Source organism: Ambystoma mexicanum, chromosome 8 (genome assembly GCF_040938575.1).
Source record: "Ambystoma mexicanum isolate Mex_15411 chromosome 8, UKY_AmexF1_1, whole genome shotgun sequence".
NCBI lineage: Eukaryota > Metazoa > Chordata > Amphibia > Caudata > Ambystomatidae > Ambystoma > Ambystoma mexicanum.
In genome coordinates this window covers 626106876-626133131 of record NC_090929.1, presented here as the reverse complement: position 1 = coordinate 626133131, position 26256 = coordinate 626106876, and the positions used below count along the sequence as shown (strand labels likewise).

The 26256-nt window shown below is 46.4% G+C and overlaps 1 protein-coding gene across 12 annotated transcripts in view; it reads left to right on the top strand.

Annotated features, from left to right (window-relative positions):
- The window catches only part of EIF4G3 (eukaryotic translation initiation factor 4 gamma 3), a 4880525-nt gene that overhangs the window by 3551387 nt on the left and 1302882 nt on the right, over positions 1-26256 (top strand). For 11 of the 12 annotated variants that reach the window (XM_069610350.1, XM_069610349.1, XM_069610345.1 and 8 more), the window contains one exon: positions 7991-8095. The exons of the other annotated variant lie outside the window; for it this stretch is intronic. In XM_069610350.1, coding sequence (XP_069466451.1) covers positions 7991-8095 — 105 coding nt within the window. The remainder of the gene's footprint in view (positions 1-7990; positions 8096-26256) is intronic. 12 annotated transcript variants of the gene reach the window in all.

Genomic DNA, 26256 nt, shown 5'->3' with positions numbered 1-26256 from the left:
GCATCATTCTGATAGCTCCATGGTGGCCGGCGAGACCATGGTAATCGGAGCTGCTCAGCCTCTCAGACAGGTCACCCATTCAACTTCCGACGGGTCCAGCACATCATCTGGTGCAACAGGGGGGCAGGGTCAATCAACCCTGCGCCACAGAAATTTGCACTCATAGCGTGGTTCCTGAGCAGGTCACGCTAAGACACCTCAACCTCTCACTGACTAACCTAGACATCATTAAGGGTGTCAGGAGCAAGGCTGCCAGATGCCAGTACAAGAGTAAGTTGACTAGGTTCTGTCTCTGGGCAGACTCTAAGGAGATCGACCCCCTTACGTGCAAGTTGGACAATGTGCTTTCCTTCTCTGCTCACCTTGCACACTCGGGCGTGCAAGTGGACACATGCCGCACGTATTTGGTAGAAGTCTTCTCCTCTTGCAACCCGATAGTCAAGAGGCATTTGACAGACATCGCCAGACTTTACCCACCCATCAAAAAACTGCACCCAATGTGGTACCTCAATGTAGTGTTGGATGCCTTGGCGCACAAGCCTTTCGAGCCAATGGCGGACATCCGACTGTTCACCATTAAGACAGCACTGCTAGTGGGCCTCACTTCAGCTCGCAGTCAGTGAGATCCAGGCTCTGGGGGCCTCAAAGCCATATACTACTTTTGACAAGGCTAGGGTAGTCCTGTGGACACACCCAGCGTTCCTACCAAAGGTACCCTCCACTTTCCATCTAAACGAGGAAATAGTTCTACCTTTGTACCTTGCCAAGCCTATGGACGAGGCTCACAGGGTCCTGCACTGTCTGGATGTCAGACACACTCTGAAATTCTGTTTGGACAGGACCAAGGCCTTCCGCAAGTCAGAGGCAATGTTTTTCACCTTCGGTGGGTCACGGTTGTCCTCATCCAGACGGGCATCCAAGGCCTCCGTAGCTCGTGGATGGTCTCAGCCATCAAGGAGGCCTATGAGGTGCAGTACAAGCCACTTCCAGCTAGCATGTATGCCATGTGGTTAGAGCCAAGGCCACGTCATTCCAACGGCAGGTTGCATGGCAGGTCATAAATAGGACAGCGACCTGGGCCACCCCTTCAGCTTTCGGAAAGCATTAATGTTTGGATGCCGGCTCTAGATCAGACGCGGCTTTCGTACAGGCGGTTCTAGTAAACCTATTTGCTTGAGGAGGGTCTCCTCTCCACCCTAGGGCAACATTCAGTTGTAGTCGGCCATGCAGTATGGAGGAAAGGGGACGGGACGTAAGAGTAATTATAAGTTACTCGCCGCAGTGACTAACTTACTCTTAGTCCTTAGTCCCCTTTCCTCCATACGACCCACCATCCTCCCCCATAATAAAACTGGTGTCATTAGGCAATGTTAATTTCTCCAGCATGGGGTCTGGCATGGATTCACATGCTCATGAATATTCCCCGTCGTCAGGCTGGGAATCCTCGGTAAAGAAAAAACCAGTATCAGTTTCGTTTCTGATCTGTCTTTCGTAGTAATAACCAATCACTGGTCTCTGCGTCATACTGACCATAGCCAATGACTGCCCTCTACCTAAGCACCTCCTCCGGCAGCCATCTTCAGATTTTTACCGCACGTTCATGTGTTGGGATCCTCGTGCTATTGCTCTCGAGCGTTAGTGCTATTTTTCGCGCTTTTTCACAAAAAAAAAAAAAACTTCGATTCTTTCGGTCAAAAGAGCCTCAAGCTCCACCGATCCTACATCCGATCTACGGGGACCCGTGTCGGATTCATCTGTGCCCCTCAAGGGTGAAGATTTCGTCGAGCTACACTTCGGAGGACTCCAGAAGCTTCTCAGGCCCGATCTCGGAGATGGCCCAGGAGAAGGGAAGCTCGACGCCCGGAAAGCTGTTCAGGGTCTGCCCTGGATGCCAGCTGCAGAACGTCTTCAAGGAGGACGAACACTCTTTCTGCCTTTACTGCCTTCATGAGGACAAGACGCACGTGGAGAAGGACTGTGCGTTTTGCGGCAACATGTCGGAACGGACCATGAAGGACCGCCATCAACGTCTCGCCAACTGGCTGGAGGGTAAGAGCCCGTCTGGCGAGAAGAAGAAGAAATCCGAGCGGTCTTCTAAGACCTTTGAGGGCGCCCCGGCGACGGGGGCCCAACATAAGGCCAAGCACCGCGAGTCCGCTGGCACCGGGAGCGCCGAACGGTCGGGCTCTACGGGCGCCAGGCAGGGTGCACCCTCCCCGGCACCATCAACCACGAGCCAACGCTCTGGGTCGGGTAAGAGGAAGGCCGAGCACCCGGCGAAGCTCCTGGAGAGGCCCCGGTCGAGCTCTAAGGCAGAGGAGGAGCGTGGCAGTGCCCCCTCCCTCAAGGATAAGGCGGTGAGCGCACCTAAGGTGGTGAAGGCCTTGATCCATCCGACCAAGCCCTCTATCGAAACGGTCGCGGCGGCCCTGGCTCAGCCTGTGGTGGCTGCACCAGTGGTGGCGACCTCAGGGCCCAGAATTTCCCTGCCTCCTCGGAGGGAGTCTTCCTTTGTGCCCATCGATAGGACCCCCTTGAAACCCTCCGTGGGGAAGAAGAAGGGGGGGCAGGGCGTCGTCGTAGATTCGGCCTCAACCTCAGAAGAGGAACTGATCGAGGTCTCAAGCCACGGCCTAGGCGTGGAAGAAGGCCAGCCCGTCGGAATGGACCCCGACGCAGGTGACGACGACGACATCGTCGAGGATACCGACGGGGCCCCTGCTCGCCCGTCGGATTCCCCTCTGCCAGCGCCGCAAGACAACTCGGCGGCCATTTTGTTGGCCATACAGTCCTTATGCTCCGAGATAAGGACGAGGCTACCGTTACCGACGGAGGAACCTCTCCCGTCGGGGGATCCAGAACCGGGACCTTCTGGTGTTCCCCCTACCAAGAAAAGAAGGATCCATCCACCACCTCCTTTTCAACCGTCGCGCCCCGTCCAGCCCTCCTCCCCGTCCACTCGAGGGGATGATACGGGGACTGACACGGCAGCGACGGGTACGGACGACGAGGCATACGACGAGGATTTTCCGTCGTCGCCTCCCACCAGGGCTTCTCCGCCCGACGAGATCGGATCTTTCCACTCCATGATCTCCAGGGCTTCCGAGCTTTTCCAACTCTGCCCTGAGGAGAAGAAAAAGGAAGGCTTCCTTTATCAGCGGCGCGAGGCCAAGAGGAAGACGGTCCTCGCAGTGCCTCTGTTGGACGACATTTGGGATGAGGGCCTTTCCCTCCTCAAGAACCCTTCCACGACGCCAGCAAGAAGAGACCGGTACGAGAAAAAGTACAGGGTCCCGGACACGGCCCCCCTATGCCTCCGGGCGCAGCCTACCCCGGACTCCGTCGTCTCCGCGGCAGCCAGGAAGAAAGCGGGGGGGGTGCGGCCTCCACGTCGACTTCCCCGCCGGACGGCGAGGGAAAGAAATTGGATGCTATGGGACGTAGAGTCATCTCGTCGGCAGCGACGACGATTAAAGCGGCCAACGCCTTGGCTATCGTGCCACGCCATCACCGTGGCGACGGACATCGCCGACACTGGGTTCCGCCAGCTGGGCAACGGCGTTTGCCTTCGACGTTGTGGATGGCTCAAAGCTACGGACTTTCGGCAGGACGTCCAGACCAGAGTCCTGGACATGCCTTTCGACGGGAACAACCTGTTTGGGAAGACAGTGGACGATTCCCTTCAGGCCATCAAGGCGGATACTGAGACGGCCCGGGCCCTTGGAGTCCTGCAGCTACGACGGACGCCCTTTCGGAGCGGCGGAGGCAAGGGCGCCTCCAAAGGTTCCGGCGGCGGTTTCGCTTCCTACCGTCAAGCGGCCCGCTCGTCGTCGCAAGAGGCCTACAGAGGACGAGGCAAGTTTAGCGGACCCCGCCGTCGTCGCCAAGGAGGTCAAGGCGGCAAGGCCGCGTCCAAGCAGGATTGAACCGGCCGTGGGGTCGGGCCCCCACCGAAGCACCCCGGTGGGAGGCCGGCTGGCGGGCTTCGTCAGCGTGTGGGAGTCCATCTCCACCGACCGTTGGGTGCTGGACGCCCTGGCCCGGGGCCACGCGCTCGAATTTCAAAGAAGGTGTCCGCGCGTCCCCCCCGTGGCCAGGAAAGAACTTCACGTCCCTCAACTTCTCCTGGAGGTAAAGGCGATGCTCAGAAAGGGCGCCATCGAACTCGTCCCAAAGAGGCTTCGGGGCTCCGGAGTCTACTCGCGATACTTCCTCGTGAAGAAGAAGACGGGAGGATGGCGCCCCATCCTGGACCTGCGACGTCTGAACAAGTTCATCAAGGCGCAGAAGTTCCGGATGGTCACCCTCCAGCACGTCCTGGGTCAGCTGGAGGAAGGAGACTTCCTATCGTCGTTGGATTTGGAGGATGCCTACTTCCACATTCCCATCCTAAAGGGGCACCGGAAATTCCTCAGATTCGTGGTCCAAGGGCGTCATTACCAGTTCAAAGCCCTTCCCTTCGGACTACGGTCGGCTCCCAGGGTTTTCACCAAGTGCCTCGCACCGGTGGCGGCGCAGCTGCGCCGCGAGGGGATTCACGTCTACCCGTACCTGGACGACTGGCTCATCCGCGCCAAGACGAGGGAGCTCGCCGTGGTCCACACGGCAAGGACCGTCCAACTCCTCACGGACCTGGGATTCTCCGTGAACTACGCCAAATCCCACCTGGTGCCCGCGCAAGTCGCACTGTTTCTGGGAGCGAGGCTCGACACAGTGTCCCTTCTGGCCTCCCCGTCGGAGGAGAGGACCAGGACCATCTTGGGCAAGGTGCAACGGATGTTGGTGGCCGACGCGGCCAAAGTGAGGTCCATCAAGTCCCTCCTCGGGATGATGTCTTCCTGCATCTACCTCATTCCCATGTGCAGGCTCCGGATGCGCCCGTTGCAAGAATTCCTGGATGCGCGCTGGATCCAGACGACGGGCAGCTTCGAGGAAAGGATCAAGCTCGACGAGAGTTTCCGACGAGCGATACGGTGGTGGGGCACCCGCGCGCATCTGACGGCGGGCATGGACTTCCAGACCCCAGCCCACCAGGTGACTGTGACCACGGATGCCTCCCTAGAAGGGTGGGGAGCGCACACCGAAAATCTGCACGCAAGGGGACTCTGGCTCCCGACGGAGAAGTCCCTGCATATCAACGTCCTGGAGCTCCGTGCAGTGTTTTGGGCCCTCAGGTCCTTCCTTCCGTCCCTCAAGGGCAAGGTGGTGAGGATCTTCACCGACAACACCACCACCATGTTTTACATCAGGAAACAGGGCGGAACCAGGTCCCCAGCGCTGTCCAAGGAGGCGCAGGACCTGTGGCATTGGGCCGTCGCCCAAGGGATTCTTCTGGTGCCGTTTCATCTGGCAGGGATAAAAAACACCATCGCCGACTCACTCAGCAGGGAGCTGCGCTCGTGCCACGAGTGGGAACTACGGCAGGATCTGGTGGATCGCCTCTTCCGACGGTGGGGCACACCCCAGATCGACCTGTTCGCGACGGCGACGAACACCAAGTGCCGGAGGTTCGCCAGCAGGTTTCCCCAGACGAGGAGCATGGGCGATGCTTTCTCGTTCCCCTGGGAGGGCCTGTTCCTCTACGCGTTCCCTCCCTTGCCTCTGCTAATCCGGCTCGTCAACCAGCTCAAGAGGTCACGGTGCAGGATGATCCTCGTCGCACCTGCGTGGCCGAGGCAGATATGGTTCCCGGACCTTCTGGACTTGTCAGCGTCCCCGCCGATCAAGCTGCCGGCGGACGCGGATCTACTCTCCAGGGAAGGAGGCCCCATCCTCCACCACGACCCGAAGTCGCTGAACTTGCAGGCCTGGCTCCTGCAGCGCTAGAGTTTGGAGGATACGACCTACCGGCCGATTGCAGAGAGGTTCTTGCAAAGGCCAGGGCGTCCTCGACTCTTAAATGCTACGGACACAAATGGAAGAGGTTCTCTGTCTGGTGCCACGCACAGAAGATTAACCCTCTACGGATTACGGCTCCCCAAGTACTGCCGTACCTGCTGACGCTGGCCAAAGCTGGTCTGGCACACGCGTCCATCAAGATTCATCTTGCTGCGATCTCCAGATACACCAGAACCACGGGCCGGACGTCCTTGTGGTCTCATCGTCTGGTGAAAGAGTTCATGAAGGGACTGTTCAGATCGTTCCCGCCGGTGAAGGCTCCGGCCCCGGCGTGGGAGCTCAACGTGGTGCTGACCAAGCTCATGGGACCTCCGTTCGAGCCTCTGCACTCGGCCCCGTTGAAGTTTCTATCGTGGAAAACAGCTTTTCTCGTGGCCATCACCTCCGCACGACGAGTGGGAGAGATCCAGGCCCTTTCCTGCAAGGCCCCGTACTTGACTTTCCACGACACAAGGGTAGTGCTCAGGACGCACCCCTCCTTCATGCCCAAGGTACCGTCGGACTTCCATCTCAACGAACCCTTGGTGTTACCTGTGTTCTTCCCGTCGCCTTCGTCGCCGGCTGAGAGGACTTTGCACTCGCTGGATGTAGCTAGAGCGCTGAAGTTCTACGTGGACCGCACGAAGGGTTTTCGGAAGACGTCACAACTCTTTGTGAACTTTGGACCTGTCAATCAGGGGAAGGCTCTCTCGAAGGCTTCCATCTCCAGATGGCTCTCCGGCTGTATCATGTACTGTCACCGGTTGGCAAACCGACCGCTGCCTGGCCGTCCGAGAGCCCATTCCACCAGAGCGATCGCAGCTACCACGGCGTTCCTATCTGGTGTGCCCCTGCTGGACATATGCAGGGCTGCTACGTGGAGGTCGACGCACACCTTCACGAAATTCTACTGCGTCGACCGGGATTCCAGGGAGGAGTCCAGGGTCGGCCAAGCAGTGCTGCGCAACCTGTTCGCCTGAGGTGAGCCTGGTGAGGAGGTAAGATGCTTAATGTTGAGTTAATGTGATGCTTAATGTTGAGCCTTTGCCACCTCCCGTGGTTGTGCATGTGTGTACTGCTATGTATTCTTTATTCATGAGCATGTGAATCCATGCCAGACCCCATGCTGGAGAAGGAACAAGTTACTTACCTGTAACTGTTGTTCTCCAGCATGGGTCTGGCATGGATTCACATGCGAACCCTCCCGCCTACCCCTCTGCGGCTCTTCACTTGGTCATACTGCCACTTCACGTGCTTCCAAATCTGAAGATGGCTGCCGGAGGAGGTGCTTAGGTAGAGGGCAGTCATTGGCTGTGGTCAGTATGACGCAGAGACCAGTGATTGGTTATTACTACGAAAGACAGATCAGAAACGAAACTGATACTGGTTTTTTCTTTACCGAGGATTCCCAGCCTGACGACGGGGAATATTCATGAGCATGTGAATCCATGCCAGACCCATGCTGGAGAACAACAGTTACAGGTAAGTAACTTGTTCCATATTGTCAACGCGTCTATGTGGACTGAGGTGTGGCGCCGGAGGGCAGAGGCAGGGTAGCGCATGCTCCCAGGGCCACGCCTCTAAATTTAAAGGGGAAGAATGTTTTTTCTGGTGAAAAAGGTTCCGTGTCTCGTCCCTAGGAAGGGATGCCCATGCAGTATGGAGGAAAGGGGACAAAGGACTAAGAGAACGTTGGTCACTACGGTGAGTAACTTATAATTATTTGTGAGTCTGCTTCTCCTATTATCGCTCTTCTAATCTCAATACCACCCTGAGAGAATGTCTCCATCTGTGCAGAGTTTTTACAGCTCTATTGATTAGTTCTGGTCGCTCCATAGAATGGAGGTTTTCCAATGGTTATGATTTAAGACCAAACATAGGATTAAGACTATCATAGTAACTTTATCGTATTCATTGTCATCACAGTGTGAACAAGCAAATGAGATAATTCAGAAATGCTTTTGTGTCACACCTCCACATTTAATTGCTTGTTGAAACATCTTATAGGTAGTAGTGATATTTGTTTTTATGTAAATGCTTCTTAGTGGTTCAGCAAACAAAATATGCTCATGGTTTCCAAAACTGCAACTCCTTTTTTTTTTCCCCTCACCAGCCTCGCATGGACCAATACTTCAACCAGATGGATAAAATTGTGAAGGAGAGAAAAACCTCTTCTAGAATACGCTTTATGCTTCAGGATATCATAGATCTACGACGGGTATGTGTAATCATGTTCACTTTTTCTGCTTAAGGCACCATTGCAGTAGTGAAGGATAATCACATTGGGCCAAGGTTCAACACATTAAGATGGTAGTCAAGGGCGTGATGATGCACAGTTCAAATAAAACACATTATCGTTCATAGAAAACATCAATTACATGATTATTCAATCCGTCAATGTAGGGATGTGCTCAGGAAACAATGTGGTATTACAGACAGTTGAATAATCAGTCAATGTTTATCTTTTAAAAAGAACAGGGCCATGGGGATATCTTTCGAAGTACAGGCCTGTAAACTCTGAAATTCTTTCCCCTACCACTTCAAAGTTAGTTAAACAGCTGCCAGGGTTCATATGAAAACTTAAAACCTACCTCTTTGATTAGAGACCTCACAAAATGGTTTTTTTTCTCTTAACTCTCATATTAGTGCTTAGATGCCTTTTTGGCTGTTAGCACTTTACCAATACCACAGAATAAAAAATAGAATAGCATTGCAAAAGCAATCATAATGGAACAAAAATCCATCTAATAAATGTTATAATGAAGCAAATTGTTGTAACAATAGCAAGAGGTGGAAAATTATTCAAGTGGATATGAAGAAAGAAGCGGTCACCAAATGACATTGTAGATCAGCACTGCTTAAGCATTGTAGTCCCGCTCCCCCACAATCAACCAACTTTACTAAAATAATAAAGTTGAAGAATGCCCCTTTATCTTCCAATCCTACCAGATGAACATAGTTCCCAAATAAAAGGTTTTGAGTACATTTCTCACATCTGCTTTGCTGTGTCATGTTTTCAGCCGTCTGTGCCTTAGCCTTCTGTAACAATTAAAAAAGAAATTAACATGTGGTCTAGGACTTTCTTGCGACATGGGCATTGGCACTTTTGAGAGAGCCTGGCCCATCCATCTTACCAATCAATGAAGTGGGGAGTACACTTATCCAAACCTGACATAAAAGGACTACATTTCAATACCATATTTTTCTTCCAGGTAGATATTCAAATTCCCGGCAACTTTCGTATTAAAATAGGTCTCCCTGGCATTAGCACAGTCTGCACTTTACTCTTTTCCTTTTTTTTTACTTCCAAAATATTACCCGCTCCTTGCATGTGAGATACATGTATCACTTCTGGGGTCTTCCATTACAGGGCCAGTGGTGGCGGCCCTGTAGTTATGGTTAAGTTGCTCAACTCATAGAAAGCGCACTTTTTGTGCACCTTATAACTTTGCTGCCCCGGAAGAATCCTCGCCAGAAAGAGTATTTTTTTTATTTATTATTGATTCAGCTGAATTTAATCAACTTTTCAACATTTCTATACAATGAATAACATAAACAAATGGAATCATATTAACACAATTAATCAAAAAAGAGGATCAAAGTTATAAAACCATCTGTTAGATAATTTTTCATAAAAGAAGTATGCCACATCATACAGCGAGTATCTAACCGATCAAATAAAATATGTCCTAAGATAATTCTTTGATTTATGAATTCATTACAATTCAGTGCTAGAACAAAAGATATGCTGACATACCATACAAGCAGCAAAACAAAAAAAGTCACACTTCCAACTTCAAGGCATGTAGAAACTCGCTGGTGGCAATATAAATGGTAACCTTAGAGTTACACAGTATCTTTGACCATCGCGTCTCGTCATTCATAGATCTAAAATATATACAATGTTTAGAGAAATGCTTCTTGACGAGCTCAACTAAGGCAGGACAAAGTGAGATTAAATTTCAAGAGTTTCACTACAGGAGCGATTTTTGCAAAAACGACAGAAGTTCAGAACCCATGGTATAATTCTTCTGGTTGCCAAAATGTATCAAGTATGCCACAAGTTAAATCATAGGTGTAACATTGAGTGGTGAAGTTCTAGCGATGGTGCTTTCATCAAATAAGGCTCCATAAAACCAATTTTCTTATCTCCAAAGGGCTGTGTGGCAAAGAGTTTATATGTCAGACACCGCTTTCGAGTCTCAATCCAATCGGCCTGACAAACATTTTTTTTTACTTTGTCCGGATTGGACACCAACATTTCAATCGTGGCATCTGCCTGCACCAGAATCTGATATATTTTCTCTAACCAATTTCGTACAAATGCGTGTTGACTAGGGGTGTACCGAACTTCGGCTTTGAGTAAGTATTCGGCCGAATTCTGGCTGAAAATAAGCTATTTGGCTCCGGCCGAATAGTTTCTAACTATCCGGCTCTTGCCGAATACTTTGACATTCTCATTTCAATACAATGCACCATGAACTCAGAAAGGCGAATATAGACTTCAGTTTGCAATACTAAATAGAATTAGACCAGACAAATTGCTATCACGCAGCTGAAAAATATCTTATATTGTAATCTGCTCTTTAAGGCATGTTTTGTTACAGATTCTTAGACAAAAAAGGTGAACATCTTTTGTACTACTTAGCCTGCAACAATACAGGAACATCTTTTCTTTTGGCGAATGTTTACATGCACTGTGCAATTTTTTGAGGTGGAAAAAACAAACTGAAAGACTTGTGCATAGATACTTTCAGATCCTGGCATGTCACTTCCCATTGCGCACGCCATAGTCTCTCCCCCCTGCCCCCTTTTCTTTTTTTAAGGACTTCAGTCTTGAGTTTAACATCATCTGATATTTTATCAGGAAATAATAAGTTAGTTGCATATGTTTGTGTATTGATGAGAAAGTGTGGCTAGGATAAGTGAAAAGTGAGCAGCATTTGTTTGGGTGAGGTGAATAGTTGTGAGATGCAGTTCACGTATTTCAGATTTCCTCTTGACTTGTGTCCTGTATGAGCCAACATGAACCATTTTATACATTTCTATGTGAGCTCCAAAGAAGTTTTGAAACTCGACCGCATTGACTTTGCAAGTGGATGGGGAATGCAATGCATCTGATTCACAAAGACAGTCCTTTTGAATTTGTGAAGTCTCCCACTTTAACTGGCACTGAATATGTAACAATCTTCTGTACATTTGGTCCCTTCATTTTGGTTAAATCTGCTTTATTTCTGGCTTTTATACTTTAATTCATTAATTAGAATGAAGAGAAATACAAGTATAGAATACATTTAGAATGGTGCTTTATTTGTTTTTTTAATGTGTGTTTTATTTAAAGTTTGGAACATGATTTATTGAATAAAGCAACTATTTGGCTTCATATTCGGCTTCGGCAGAATAGTTGACAAACTATTCGGTATTCAGCCGAATACTAAATATGCTATTCGGTACAGCCCTAGTGTTGACTAGCAAACAAATAAGTTGATAAGACCTTCAACATAACATCCAGTTTGGTGGAAATGAAACATTTCCTATAGAGAGCACATAGACGCCATTGGTGGAGAGCGTGAAGCAAAACAAGGCCTAGTTCATATCGCAGCCACGGGTCAGGGACACAGGGTGGTAGATTTAATATCTTCCGTCAGAATTTTGCTTCCAATTGATGTAAACAATTAACTGGTAGGGGCGCTCTGGTTTCCAGCCCATATAGCAAGACACAGAAACGCTTCTTGATTCCAGTACATTAAGGTATGTTTTACCGAAAATGTCCATACTTGTATTGAAGAATTCTCGTCTGCGATATGGCTGTGTCCAATTTTTCGCTCCACACTCTCCAATTGTCCCCTTGCCTTGACTCAGCCTTCAAAGGTCATGCCTAGATATAAATAACTGGGAACGACTTCCAACTTAACACTATTAGTCGACATGGGCATCTGGCCCCTAGATGACTTATTAGGGCAATATACTACTATTTGGGATTTGGTGGCATCATTCATATGTCAAACGCATTCAGTAATTTCTGTAGGCCAGCCGGGGTTTTCGAGACAAGCACCATGTCGTCCGCGTATAATAAGACATTTACTACATGCCCTTCGAGTTTGGGAGAATCAGAGCAAATACTATCAAAGGCCTGCCCGAAACCATAGATGAAAAAATTGAAGATGGCTGAAGCCAGGATGCAACCCTGCTTCAGCCCTCGAGATGTTTGTATGACACCGGACAGTGCTCCCTCCATTGATAAGTGAATCTGCACCAAGGTGTTAGACTGAAAGGCGTAAATTATGTCAATTAGACAGTGTGGGCACCCGTCTCTCTGTAACTTTTCAATCAATAACACTCTTGACACAGAATCAAATGCTGCGTGCAGGTCTATAAATGCGAAGTAGACGGGTTGTTTAATCGCCTGGCACTGTGCTTTTAAAGCATTTAGACACGTAAGGTTTATACCAGTGCCCATACCTGCCACAAAGCCTGATTGATTAGAATCACGCTTGTGAGTTAGTAGTGTCCATGCATTAAAATCACGCAAAATGAGACGAGCAAAGATCTTGCCTGGCGCGTCCAGCAAGACAATATGATGATAGTTAAGTGGAGACGAGCGATCCCCCTTTTTAAAGATGGAAACTATCAAGGAGGTACGCCAGGAGTGTGGAATGTCACAATTTAGCAAGATGTGTTGAAAGATCTTATGCAAAATCGAGGCCCACATCAAAGGATTGGATTTGAACATGACGTAAGCCATCAGGGCCCGCAGCACGCGATGAACTCGCTTTTTTGATAAATTCTTCAATAATTTCAGGTGACCATTCTACTCACAAAAAAGAACACTGCGAGTGTTCATACACAAAAGAATCAAAGTGCGGGTCGGCATACAGATCAGAAAAATGCTTAAAGGCATGGTCTAGTAAAAAATGTTATTGTCCCTACGGGTCGGCCATGTTTTTTTAAGCCTAAGTGGCTCGATTTTAGAAAACTTTCCTGTGGACCTTACCCGAGTTTTCGTCCATTAAACGCACGCGAAAACAAGCACCAGGGAGCCGCCATTTTCTGATAATCCTATCATTTCCCCCATCGCCCTGGCTGACCTGCTTTTGCGGCACTAAATCAAATCCCCCGCCCCTGAGCCTGTCATCAGCAGACTCGTACCGCCCATTTCCCAGCGCCAAAGCACGTCTTGTGTCAACATTCGCTGCGCTTCAGCTAATGACGTGTCGCCATGGAAATGGCAGGACGCCTCTTTCCTCAATAAGTATAAACAGACCGTTTCACAACACACAGCAGCAGATTTTCGATTCCATTCCTCTCTCTGTGTTGAGTATTCTGTGACTCGTTTCAGTGCTCTGGTCAGCTACCTTCGCCGCTTGTAGCCCGTGTGAACAGATACCAGTACCACCGCTATAAATTATTTTAGTTTGTTTAACACACAATGGCTACAATAATGCCCTACATGTACAAGCCCGAATATACCGAGGAGGAACTACTGGAAAGGGAAGCACGCGAAAACAATGGTGATTTGTTGGTCAAGGTAAGGCCATGTATCCTAGTCCTATTTCGCAGATTTTTAAATTTCTATCTATTTGCGAGTTGAGTACACAATAGTGCTAGGTTCATTGGTCTCATTGCTATTGACTTGAGTTTCCATTGCTATGCTATCAATAGATCTATTTATTTTCATCTGTGTCTATTGTCATCGAATTGCATCCTTCGGGGGTCCAGTCTATAATGTAAGCATGTTTCCTTCTCGTGCAATACAGAACATCCAAGGGATGAGTCACATGTTCAGTTTTTAGTCACATCATTTATACATTTCTGCAACTTATGCAAATACTAAGCCGCACATAATGAACTGGTATAGTTCCTGCGACCAAAACAAACCTTGCATTGATCATTGTATGATTCATTTACTTTTGTATCAAATCTTTATTCTTGAAGATTGTATAATAATGTCGATATTTTCTTTTCAGATTTATCAACAATGCCTGCCTGTTCGATTAGCGGTTGCCCTTCGAAGACCCATGCAAAATCTGAAGGCACTAAAATGCATGTATTCCCGAAAACTGTTGATCGAATAAGAGAATGGGTCAGACATTGCGGATATCCACTGGATGAGCTGGAAAGTAGAGTCCAACAAGTCTTACAGGACAAGAGGGGTGATCGATACCGCATCTGCAGCCGGCACTTTTCCTTGGACATGTACACAACATCTTGGGTAACAAAGAAGAATAAACGGCGAACGACACGGAAATTGCTCGAAAACGCTATTCCCACTCTTCATCCACATTCCGCCACCGGTGAGTCAAGTGTCCAGATTTAGCTTTAGGCCTTGCGGTAGTGTGTAGGTATCTGAACGGATTAATTGATATTGTAGGTGTTTATCCCTTGTAATAATTTTGATATTGATATGAGTGTATAGTTTTTTGAATAATGACATTTATCAATATATTCTTTTTCGATTTCATAACCCACAAACGCAATGTATATATATGGGAACAGGGAACTGTGCTGTATTGAGCATTTTTCAAGTATTCTGTCGCCTTACATGGCTATTTTTAATCTTGGCATTTCATTATCAATGATTAATTTACCTTTACAACTTCTTGACTATCCCTTGAATCTGAAGCAAGAACATTCTACATCCTTGACGTGGTCGCAGTTATCAACCACTTCTAGCACGTATCAGGTAATCTTACTAGGCTAATCCGCTACAGACTTGTTTTATGCATGTCAAGTAATAGTTTTATTTTATCGTGTAATTATTTTACCGAATGTTTGGTTAGTGCTTTCCAATTGATATACACCTTATCGTCCACTGGTGTTTGTTTTCAGTTATAATTAGTGTTATCCATACTAATGCAAGTACTGTCTTTCAGGGAGATGCTGAAGCGTCCGCCACATCTACAACATTTCTAGATGTTCTTCACCAGCAGGAGGTATGGATACTGACAGCTCCATCGAGCGTCATCATCAGAGCTGGAATTCTTGTCGTTTGATTGTTATACACAATGTTTCATTCGTGGTTAGCCGTTGATATGTACCTGTGCTGTCGACCCCAGGTGTGTTTTATGTTTTCACTATTGTAATCCTCACTAGTGCCAGTACTATGTTTCAGGCAGTTGATGGAGCGTCAACCCCTGCACATGATGCAGAGCCTGACATTCAAGTAATTCCAGGGGAAGTGGAAGCGGGACCATGCGTATACGAATCGGCGCAACAGCTTTCGGAAGTGCGCACTACATTTGCAACATCCATAGATAATCTTCAGCAGCACGAGGTATGGATAATGACAGCTCCATCATGCGTGATCATATAACGTGATTCCATTTGCTATACTTTCTTCCCTATTAACGCAAGTGCTGTGTTTCAGGGAGACGACGAAGCTTCCACTACAATCACAACATCCAATTTAGATGATGCAGATGTAAATAAATCGGAGAAATAAGTAGATGAAATGTGATTGTATTTAGATTTTCCTTGATTCTTTTGGACAAGGCATCATTTCTTTATATGTACCTGTGCGTTCGACCCCAAGTGTGTGTTGTATTTCCAATATTGAAAAGCATACTAATGCAAGTACTGTGTTTCAGGGAGATGCGGATGCCTCCTCTCCAATAAAACCATTCATGGCAGTCCATGCAGAGCCAGAGGTATGGATACTGACAGTTCCATCGAAATAGATCATCACTGGTCGAATACTTGTCGTTTGATTGCTGCACACAATGTTTAAATCGTGTTTGGCTATTGAGATGTACCTGTGTGTTCGTCCTCGCGTGTGTTTTATGCTAACAATATTTTGATACATAGTAATGAAAGTACTATGTTTCAGGGAGACGATGGAGCCTCATTCCGTGCTGTCTATGCAGATACAGAAAATATAGTCGTTGCAGCGCAAGAGGAAGGGAGGACATGCGGAAACGAATCAGAGCTACAGCGTGCAGATGTTGAAGGTCGAGTCAAAAAAGTTGCCAAGAAAAAAACCCAAAAAAGATAAGTTACAAACAGTTCATAACTTTATTAAAAATAATTTGTGCTGGGGACTATTTTATGTTTTTTTCCAGTCAATTCTACTACACTCCATCTTGTGTTTAAACTGAACATCCCTTTTCCAATCTCTCCTCCAGTTACCCGTGGGTGTCAGAACTATACATACACAGACAATGAAGCGAATGAAGTGTTCAGGCTCGAGATGCTCATGTCCAATGGCCAGAACATGAATTAACTGTGTTTGGAGACTACAGCAAAGTTGCATTGGACCATAGCTACAGTGCGACCGCACCACCATAAGAAGATGTTATTGAATGTATTGAAGATAGCTCTGAAGTAGTTGCAGATCAATTCACACAATCTACACCCGCCAACAATTTGCCACCAAAAAACCTGTCGACATTGTTGTGTTCTCCCATCAATGTTGAAGTAATAGATGTCGAAATGACAGAGAATGAACCAGCCGCAGCATCCATAGACGCATCAGAACTTGATATCAGCGATATTACTTTCCAATGTGTTGAAATCTCCACAACGTCACAGGCCGAAACAACATTGACGCAGGATGACAGTCTAATGAAAGAGAGCAAATACATTCTATTCGACAGTTGTTTGATGGAAATTATAAGTATGCTGAAATGTGTGCATTCCATTAGAGGGAAAGTATGTGGGAGGCCATTGATTAATGTGACTCGTCAAATAAAAGGCAGTAACGTCAAAATAAATGCCGCCTGTAGATTAAATCATAGGTTCTCATGTTCTGCACAACCGATGCTGGGGAAACTGCCAGCAGGCAATCTACTGTGTGCAGCTGCATCACTTTTTAGTGGCTCCAGTTTTAGAAAGTTAGAGGCTTTCTTTCAGTTTGTGGGACTCCATTTCATTTCTAAAGCGCTGTACTACATATACCAACGTGATTATCTGTTTCCGGCCATTAGTGATGCTTGGAAAATTGAACAATTGTCTCTAGCAAGTACATTCGAAGGCAAATGATTCAGGCTAGCCGGCGACGGACAGTGCGACAGCCCTGGATTTTCTGCCAAGTACTGCACCTACCCCTTTCAGGACATGGATAGTAAGAAAATTGTGAGTTCGTGGTCGTGCAGGTAACACAATGTACATCGTCAGTGGCCATGGAGAAACTAGGATTTATAAAATCAGTGGAATATCTACAATCTAGGGGAATGCACATCGACCTCATAGCCACGGATAGACACGTTTCCATTGCCAAGACAATGAGAGAGCAGTTCCCACATATTAAACATCAATTTGACGTATGCAATCTTGCTAAATCAATCAATAAGAAAATCTCGGCTGCAGGGAAAAAAAAGGTTTTGAAAGTATTTTCCAGTGGTGACATTCTATCACCAACCATCTTTGTTGGAGCTCAAAAACTTGTGAAGGGTCAGTGGAAATACTACTTGAAAAATGGCGGTCACTGATGCACCACTGTACCAACGTTCACCGCTGGACAGCAAATCAACCTTTCCACCAATGTGAACATGGCCCTTTGTCCCCAGAGGAGGCACGGAAGAAGAAGTGGTTGATTCCATCTTCACCGACACACAAAGCCATTGAGAAGATTGTTTTCGACAAAACTCGATCAAGAGATTTGAGAGGACTGACAGAATCCTGTCACACAGGAGATTTGGAGGTGTTCCACAATATGTGCCTAAAGTACAGGCCAAAGCGCTTGCATTTTAGCTTTCGGGGCATGAAACATCGCACTCTACTAGCGGTCTTGGCCCATAACAGCAATGTCGGACGTGAACAATCTAGGACTAGGGGTAAAGTAAGGATGCCTCGCTACACTAAGGTGTTTTCAAAACGAAGTAAGCAATGGGTGATCAAACCAGTCTATGATGAAATGCAGTTCGACTTTGTGGAAGGCCTTATTGTTGCTGTGTTAGAGAAGCACAGATATGGAATTTTGGACATTTCTGTGCAGAGCAGTGATCCATTGCCACCGAACATTGCGACTGTGCCATGCCCACCCGAAGCACAGCTGATTGTGAAGTACAAATCCCGGTTTAAATAATTGCAATACGATTGTCTTTTTGTAAATAAATGTTATTGTACCGTGTACCTGTAAACCTAACCCCTACCTTCACCATCATGGGTGGCGAACAAGCTGGGTGTCATCTTTGAATTCTCTCTATTCACCTCATATATGTGTATGTATATATTTTTCTAATGTCTCATCTCATGTAAATGCTGCGCACTGTTAACGGAGGGGAGGCTTGCGTATTGCAAATAATAAAACAAACAAACAAACAATAAATCTCACTTTTAACTCAACTCCTGTGGTACTTGATACTTTCCCTGACCTTCCGCCAAAAATTAAATGTCTCAATTTGGGCTGCAAAGCTCGCAGACAACTGGGACAAAATTGGGGCACTTAGAACGCGCCAGCCAAGCGGGCCGTGGCATTTGGGAGAGAAGCCAGTTCGCATTTGCACATTGAGGCGCACTACATAGACGGATTCTAAACTTCAAGTTCTCACAGATGCCTATACTACGTGATGTTGCAAATAAAGAATGCGAAGGACAGCGGCTTTGATTTTCAGCTCGCGGCCAGATGAGGCCCACAAGTCGCACTGGAAGTATAAGGGTCTATTGTTTTTTGACCTTGAGACAGGGACCATGCCGAAAGAACTACATTTGAAGGGGGTGCGCAATAACGTAAGAGACGATAAGGCAGAAAATTCAGCAACTAGACAGAGTTTCATTTTAGTTCAGTATACGAAAAATCGTTGTCAAGAGCACGGTCCGTTTTACAGACTGCATTACGAAGAGACACAATGGAAATTTCCAATATAATGTAAGTAAATCTTTACACGCTTTTATACCGGAATGAAGATTTAATGAATGGATGCATGAATAAATGAATGAATGAAGAGCTAGGAAAAGCAAGGAAAACGTGTTCGTAGTGGGCACATGGGCATGCAGGCCCACTGGTCTCACCGATCTCGTCCTTGGCCCAGCCACTTTTCCCTGCACTGCCTACCTGCACTACGGGACTGTCTCTGTATCCTTCAGCCCCTTCTCCCGGCATTTACCTTGCACTTGCCACCAGCTGGCCCTATTATTTAATTTGTATTCAACTAACCATGTACAGCACTTTTTCCACCCCTACCCCCTTCCCCATGCGCGATCAGAAAGACACCTGGTCTAGTAGGATCGTTGTCTGTCTGCCCTTGTTCCCCACCTGCCTCGTCGCGCCTAGAAACACTTGAGTATAGGCGCGTTACAAATGCCATATCATATATCATATCATTCCTCACGCATGTCGTTTATCATTGTGTGTTGGCCTCGATTTATTTAGTTACTTTTCGCATTGATTTTATAGCTGAACATACTCCATTGAACTATCCTTGCAAGCAAATAGTTTCTGATCGGCTTTAATAAATAAAATAAGTAATATTAATGAAGATCGGCTGGCGAGACTAATTATAATTATTTTGTTTTCATAACAGGTATTTGCTCCCCTTCTGCTACTGCCATCGGTTTGAGACACCAGTAGATGGCTTTTACAGTAGACACCTCTAGCTTCGTGTGAACAACTGGAGCACACTGACAATTTTATGGGACGATCGCCAAGGGCCCACATGCCCTTACGTTGTACTAGTGGCTAGAAGCAACATATCAACCTTTACGATGGACTAGTGCCTAGTTGATGGAACAGCCTTGCAGTTCACCGTGCTTCCAAAGTGCTTCTTTTAACGAAAAGCAACACCATGTGTACCATGGCGGATACAGATAAAAGAAAATAAATGGTTTTCGGAGTTCATTTGGCAATTGCTGAATATTCTCTAAACATTTAATGTAAAATAAATGTACTTTACCAAATGTACCGTGTTGCTGTTTGATTTTAAAGTACAGTTTCATATTCCGAATTGTGGCGCGCTGTGTTGTGAGATGGTCTGTGTTTGTTTCCGGGTTCTGTGTGGAGTCGCGTAGAAGACGACTGGGCACGTTTGCCTACGCAGCACAGTAACGTCACGGAGAGAGGCGGGGAATATGAATGTTTTGATAATGTCAGGCTCAGGGGCGGGGGAATTGATTTAGTGCCGCAAAAGCAGGTCAGCCAGGGCGATGGGGGAAATGATAGGATTATCAGAAAATGGCGGCGCCCTGGTGCTTGTTTTCGCGTGCGTTTAATAGACGAAAACTCGGGTAAGGTCCATAGGAAAGTTTTCTAAAATCGAGCCACTTAGGCTTAAAAAAACATGGCCGACCCGTAGGGACAATAAACATTTTTTACTAGACCATGCCTTTAATCCACTGGTGTCCTTGGACCGCATTGGACTGGGCACTAAGTTGACTCTCAAACGTCTGATTATTTAACCGTGCCCATGTTTCTGCTGCCGTCTTATTCGACATAGCCAGCATAATGGCTTGGCTGTCTTTTTGAAACAGGCAGGCTTTACGGGCCGAAGTCCAGTTTCGATATTTGCATTTTGCAGACATAAGAGCCGCAGCTCTTTCAGATTCTGGCAGATTTAATATTAATTTCCTTTCTTTTCTGTGTGCAACTTTCTTGATTTTAAGCTGATGGTCATACCTATGAGTGTGCTTAAAAGCCTTATTACTGGATTTCACATGGCATACTTAAAAGAAACTAGCACAGAGGTGTATTGCGCCTTTGATTTCATACACAATTGCGAGTCGAGATCTTCAGCTAACAGATTAACATTCCCTTGAGTTAAAAGAAAGAGTCTTGGCGTTATTGACTACTATATTCATTGTTACACAACGGTATGGAGGAGTGAAATGCGAGGATGGCAATTTCCACTTAAGTGATAACATGTTGTGGTCACTTTGCGGTTGGTCAATAATCTCAAATTGCTCAATGAGCGAGATTAAATTGGACTCATACATATAATCTATGATGCCTCTACGCCATGTGCACTTACTAGGGATATCCCCTGGGAAAGAGCCATTAACCACCCTGAAGTTTCTTTCTTTTACACAGGAGGTATGTCTACTGACCTGCATTTTTCACGCAAATAATTCCATGAATCAGGCTATTTGTGTCTAGGCTTAATGTTAACACAGTCCAAATTCAAATCTCCAACCAATATAGTTGAAAAGATGTTAGGAGTAATTACGATTAGATTTAATAAATCACTTCATCCTTGATAAAAAAACATCAGTGATACCAAACGGGTTGCGATAGATGTACTTTAAAGCAATAGTTTGACCTTGTACCGTTAGTTTGACCAATTGGAGATATGAATAAACGGAAGCCCGCAGAGAGATGGAGATGCCTATACTTTTTTTTACCTCTACCAAAAGGCCTGATGATGGGCGACCAGATGATGCTGTTTTTGCCAGTAATAGGCTAATATCGTGGTCATCCAATAAAGGTATCTTGGTAAGCCACGTCTCTTGAAGAGCTAAAATGTCAAATCGATCTATACTGTTCAATTTGTGGCTCTGAAGGTGCAAGTGTCCTCGTGTGTTCCAGCTTGCCAATGATACCTTTATGCGGATGATCTCCATTGATGTTATGTTCTTCTAGGAGGCAATGAGTCTAAGGCCGTTACTGCATTACTATATGTGTGTGGCTTGAGGGTTCCATGGTGGAGCTGTGCGACGTACATGTTCTGTTTACCACACGATCAGGATCCTGTGCTAGTAAAAATCCCATATCGTGTATAGTACCACACCTGAGGGTATCCATAGCCGAACTATGGAACAATCATAATCTGAGATAAACTCAACCTGGTCAGTGTCACCACAAGAAATATCTTCAAGCTCAATTAAGTCACTAAATAGATTTAACACACTTTCTCTGTTCAGATCATACTTAAGAAATGGGGTCTCACGTCACTTCAAGATTAATGTGTGAAAGGTAGCTTGTTTGGAATATTTACTATGAAAGGTATTAAGATTGGAAGCTACCTGAGTGACATGAGGAGCCCCCTGACCCACGGCTATGGGACCATGAGCTTGATGATGTGGTGTATCAAAGCCATTATTAGGCTTCTCTGTATTGTTATTACTCCCTGATGAAGTGACCATCTCTTTAGGGACTAGTCCTATGCTCTTGCTCTAAGAGAAGCCCGTGGGAAGGTGTACCGAGGACACAGGCTGGTTAGCATTATTCACAATCAGGGCTTGCGAGCGATGATCTAAGTAGGCATCAGCCGCCTTCTTTATGTCATCTGTAGAATGAGCAGGTATGTTGTCTTTGATGTTGCTCAAATTAGAAGTAACCCCCCCTTTAACCGGTACATTAGCAGGCAAGTCCATCACAGAGCCCCTCTGTTTATCCATGTCAATTTGGCTGTAACAGGTCATTCAAAGGCTCGTGGGACATGACCAGCTCTTGGGCCCTTTATTCATGTGGCTAGGAGGTAGAGTGCATTCATCACATTCTCGAGGCAAAGGAGCTTTCTCCCAAACTCCGTTCTTAGCAGATGTAATTGCACGAAAGATGGGCGTTAGTGTGTTTTTTGAATTTTTTTGGGGCAACTTAATATTCTTTCTTTTTTTTGTAAGAGCTGTAGTTTGTATCAACTTTTTTTGGGGGATTGGGAGATAAACTTTATTTGCAATTGTAGGTAAAGGCTCATCTGGCTTCATGCTTCGTACAGGAGAGGAGTCAATAACTATTACTTGGTCCACACTTTCCTAAGAATCATTACCTGGGGGATTTAGATCACTCAAACCTGTCTCCATCACTGTCCTAATGATTTGCTCAAACAAAGGATGTGGAAAAGAGTTGTTTTTTTTTGGAATTGATTTGGAACCTGCAGATTCTAACAGTTTGGGCGGTGGGACAGCAGGAATACTTATGTTGTTGTTATGATTCAAAGAAAGACTCACCGGTCCCGCAGAGAACCAATGTGCAATTTGGTCAATTTGGGCAGACTGATGCGCCACTTTGGTTTCTAAGGACTCAAACAATTTGAATAAACTCAAAATCATGGTGTTGATAGCTGAAAGCGTCATCTCTACCATATAAAGCCCTCGAAGTGCTTGGATCTCACGGGCGGTGGTAATTGCCTGCGTGGGGTGGGCTGAGCATACGAAACAGAGGCAGAGTGAATTGAAGAATCCAGTGTCTAGCCTTTGTTCTGCCTGCTAACTGTATATGAAAATGGCCGACTCGCACTGGCTTGCGAATATCGATATTTCTAAATTGGTATCCGCAATTCCTTAGCTAGGCGAGTTCACAACATCAGGCGTTCTCGCACTAGGAGAAACCCCTGCCACCTCGGCCACAGTCGAGCGCAGCATGGTGTTAACTGAAAGAAAATTTTGATGTGTCATATAGAGTATGTGCGCTTAGTCGATTGTCTTGCACGCATCCACTGTGAATAGGTTTGCGAGTGCGATTTCACCATCGTAGATGAGGCAAGAAATAGACTAAGTACATCCCTGACTGCTGGAAGAGATGTTTGATTGATCGTTAAGGCATTCGAATTAGACATGGTTTTTGTGGAGGCAACCAGCGTCAGCATTATGCTTTGGTGGGATATATGACTGGACTTAACACCCGCCAAGTTCGCCATACAAGCTTGTATAACGGGATTTACCGGCATACACGATTTTGATGAGTAAAATAAATGTTGCATGCGTTGTTTGTGTTAGTTATAGCACACACCCTCTATGCTCCCAACTCACGTTGAGATCACAAAATGGACCCCACATATTCAATAGGAAAAACCTGTTATCCGCTAGGCTGCTGCCCTACCACAAAGTGCACAAGCGGTACTTCAACAGGTACTGCCTTGCAGGAGCGCGCTCGCAGGAGCTCGAGCCTTCCGATGATGTAGGCACGACTCTGGGAGTGCCAAAGCAGGGGGCGTGCCTAAACAGTCCCAAGCCCGCCTGCAAGCACAACACACGAGTTACAGCACTTGCAGTGCCTTAATACAAATGTCCACTTTCAATCCAATAAGGGATTCACCTCCTGGAATATAGTTGAAAAAACCACGAACAAAGTCCACAATGTACGTATCTGAAGAGTGGTCTCAAACGGATAAGCGGTACTTCAACAGGTACTTCATTGCAGGATTGCGCGCGCAGGAGCTCAAGTGTTCTGATGATGTAGACACGACTGTGGGAGTGCCAAAGCAGTGGGCGTGCCTAAAGCATCCCAAGTCCGCCTCCTGGAATATATCTGAAAAAACCACCAACTAAGTCCACAATGTTCGTATCTGAAGAGCGGTCTCAAGCGGACAAGCGGTACTTCAACAGGTGCTTCCTTGCAGGAGCGTGCAAAAGAGTATATGGCCCTCTCGGAATGACTATGCAAAGTTTGGTGCAGTTTTGTCAAAGTGGAGGCAAAGTTATAGGGGGTCCCAAAACTTTTGACAACCCTCCTAGACACAATGGAAAATAAATGTTGCCTGTACCTACAGCCCAAACCGCTGGACAGATTTTCACCAAACGTGTGCCAGGAGTGGCGGCTTGCTCCCGAAAGGGTGCTTTTGTAAATTTGGTGTAAATCCGTCCAGTAGTTTTTTTTAAATGTCCAAAAAGTAGGTAAAAACAAAGTAGAGATATCTGGGTCCGGTTCACAGACCCATTTCCTGATTTGGAGTCCGCGGACACCTCTGGACCAATCGGAGGGTGGCTCGATGTCCACGGACACCCAAAACGCACGCTAATTGGTTGATTGAAAACCTGAGGTGCATCAGATTTCTTTAAACGGTCGCAATTTTGGACCCGTCGGCAGCCACTGTTGTCTGCGGACAGCCCGGTGAGCAGAAAGTCTGGAAAACACATTGGGGTCATTTTGTGGCCGAAAGAGTGCTTGGGAAGGGCAGGAGAGTGGGGAAAAAGTTGACAGGGAGCTGTTTTTATAGGTGAAAAGAAGCGCTGCAGGTGCCGCCTAGTCCACGGTCACTTTAACTGTCCGCGGACATCATTGGGAGTGGGTAGGTTCTGGGTGTGTCTTGTGCTTTGAAGGTGTATTTTACATATTTGTTAAATGGTCTAATTATATTGTGGTGGTTGTGGCCATTGTAGGTAGGACTGACCTGTGCTACAATGTCTGCAGACAAGGCCGTAGTCGGCTGACACTGCACGTGCCTTTAAGATCCAGGTCATTTAAGGATGTCAGGCATGGAAAGGGGACTGTGGTGACCGCAGATAGTCATGGATGTCCGCAGGCATCAGTGGATCAGCCAATCAGGTGATGTGGTTGTGGTGTACTGAAAGAGAGGGTAGCTGGTGCTTTCTTTGTTGTGTGCAGTGAAGATGTCTGTAGCTATGGCTATGAAGAAGCAGAGTGTCTGGTTGGTGGGAGATTCTTGGATGCATTCATTGAAGGGTTACACTTAATCTAATGGCATCTCTCCTACTATTGGATTGGAAGAAGTGGAAGTTTGGTGGTATGCAGTTTGTGGGTTAAACTCCCCGGCCAACTGCCCGGCCTTATTGCTATTCACTTTAAACATCCGGATATTATTGTTGTGCATTGTGGACACAACAGCAATTTGGGCTATTTAACTCCAATATCTTTGCAGCTTGCCATGAAGGATACGTTGAGAAGCCTCATGGAACTGTTCCAGCTGCGAAGATTTATTTTTTCTTAAATCAATCCAAGGCAAATATGGAGATCTGTTTTGTCCACAAATGGAAGAAGCTAGCATGTCAAAAAAAGGTGTATGTGCATTTTTATATGGTGTAGGGATGTCATCTTTTGAGAATGAAAATATCAGGTTGGATGGTGTAAATGCCTTTCAGAGTGAGGGAGTGCATTTGACTGATGTTGGCAATCAGATTGTTCTTTGGAATGTTCAAAATGCTTGTAAAACATACATGTGATCACTCAACCTTTGGTTCATCTTTTGAGACTAGGGATCTAGTGGAAGTTGGGGTACTCGGAGGCTGTGAAACAACTGAAAATAAATGTATCCCAAGCTCTATGCATGGCATATCTCATCAAAAACAAGGTTTCTTTTTTGGAAACATGATTTTCTGACGCCTGTGTAACCGTGGCCTTATATCGGAGGCCATGACCAACTTAATAAAATGATCTCTTACGCGAGTAAAACTTTATCACCATTAGAGATAACATTTTATGAATGCGAAATATCACTCCTGGCAATGGGATGGGCGTTTAAAGGCTACCATCGGTTGGTCCATGGGGAGCACCTAATAGTTGAGACATTCCACCAACCTTTGCAATATTTGTAGAGTGACAGGATGTGAACTCGGAATGTCTCTTATTCAAGTATTACTTCCTTGATTCTTTCAATGCAGTGTTAACCTGTAGAAATCAGATCTGGTCAAAATAAAGAGTCCAATGGCACAAGGATTGGCCGATCTACCTAATTGTGTCCAAGACCATTGTCTAGGGGATGAAGAGCTTAAAGCAGCCAATAATATGAAAGCTTGTCTAGATTCTCCTTGTAATGTGTATGACAACACCTG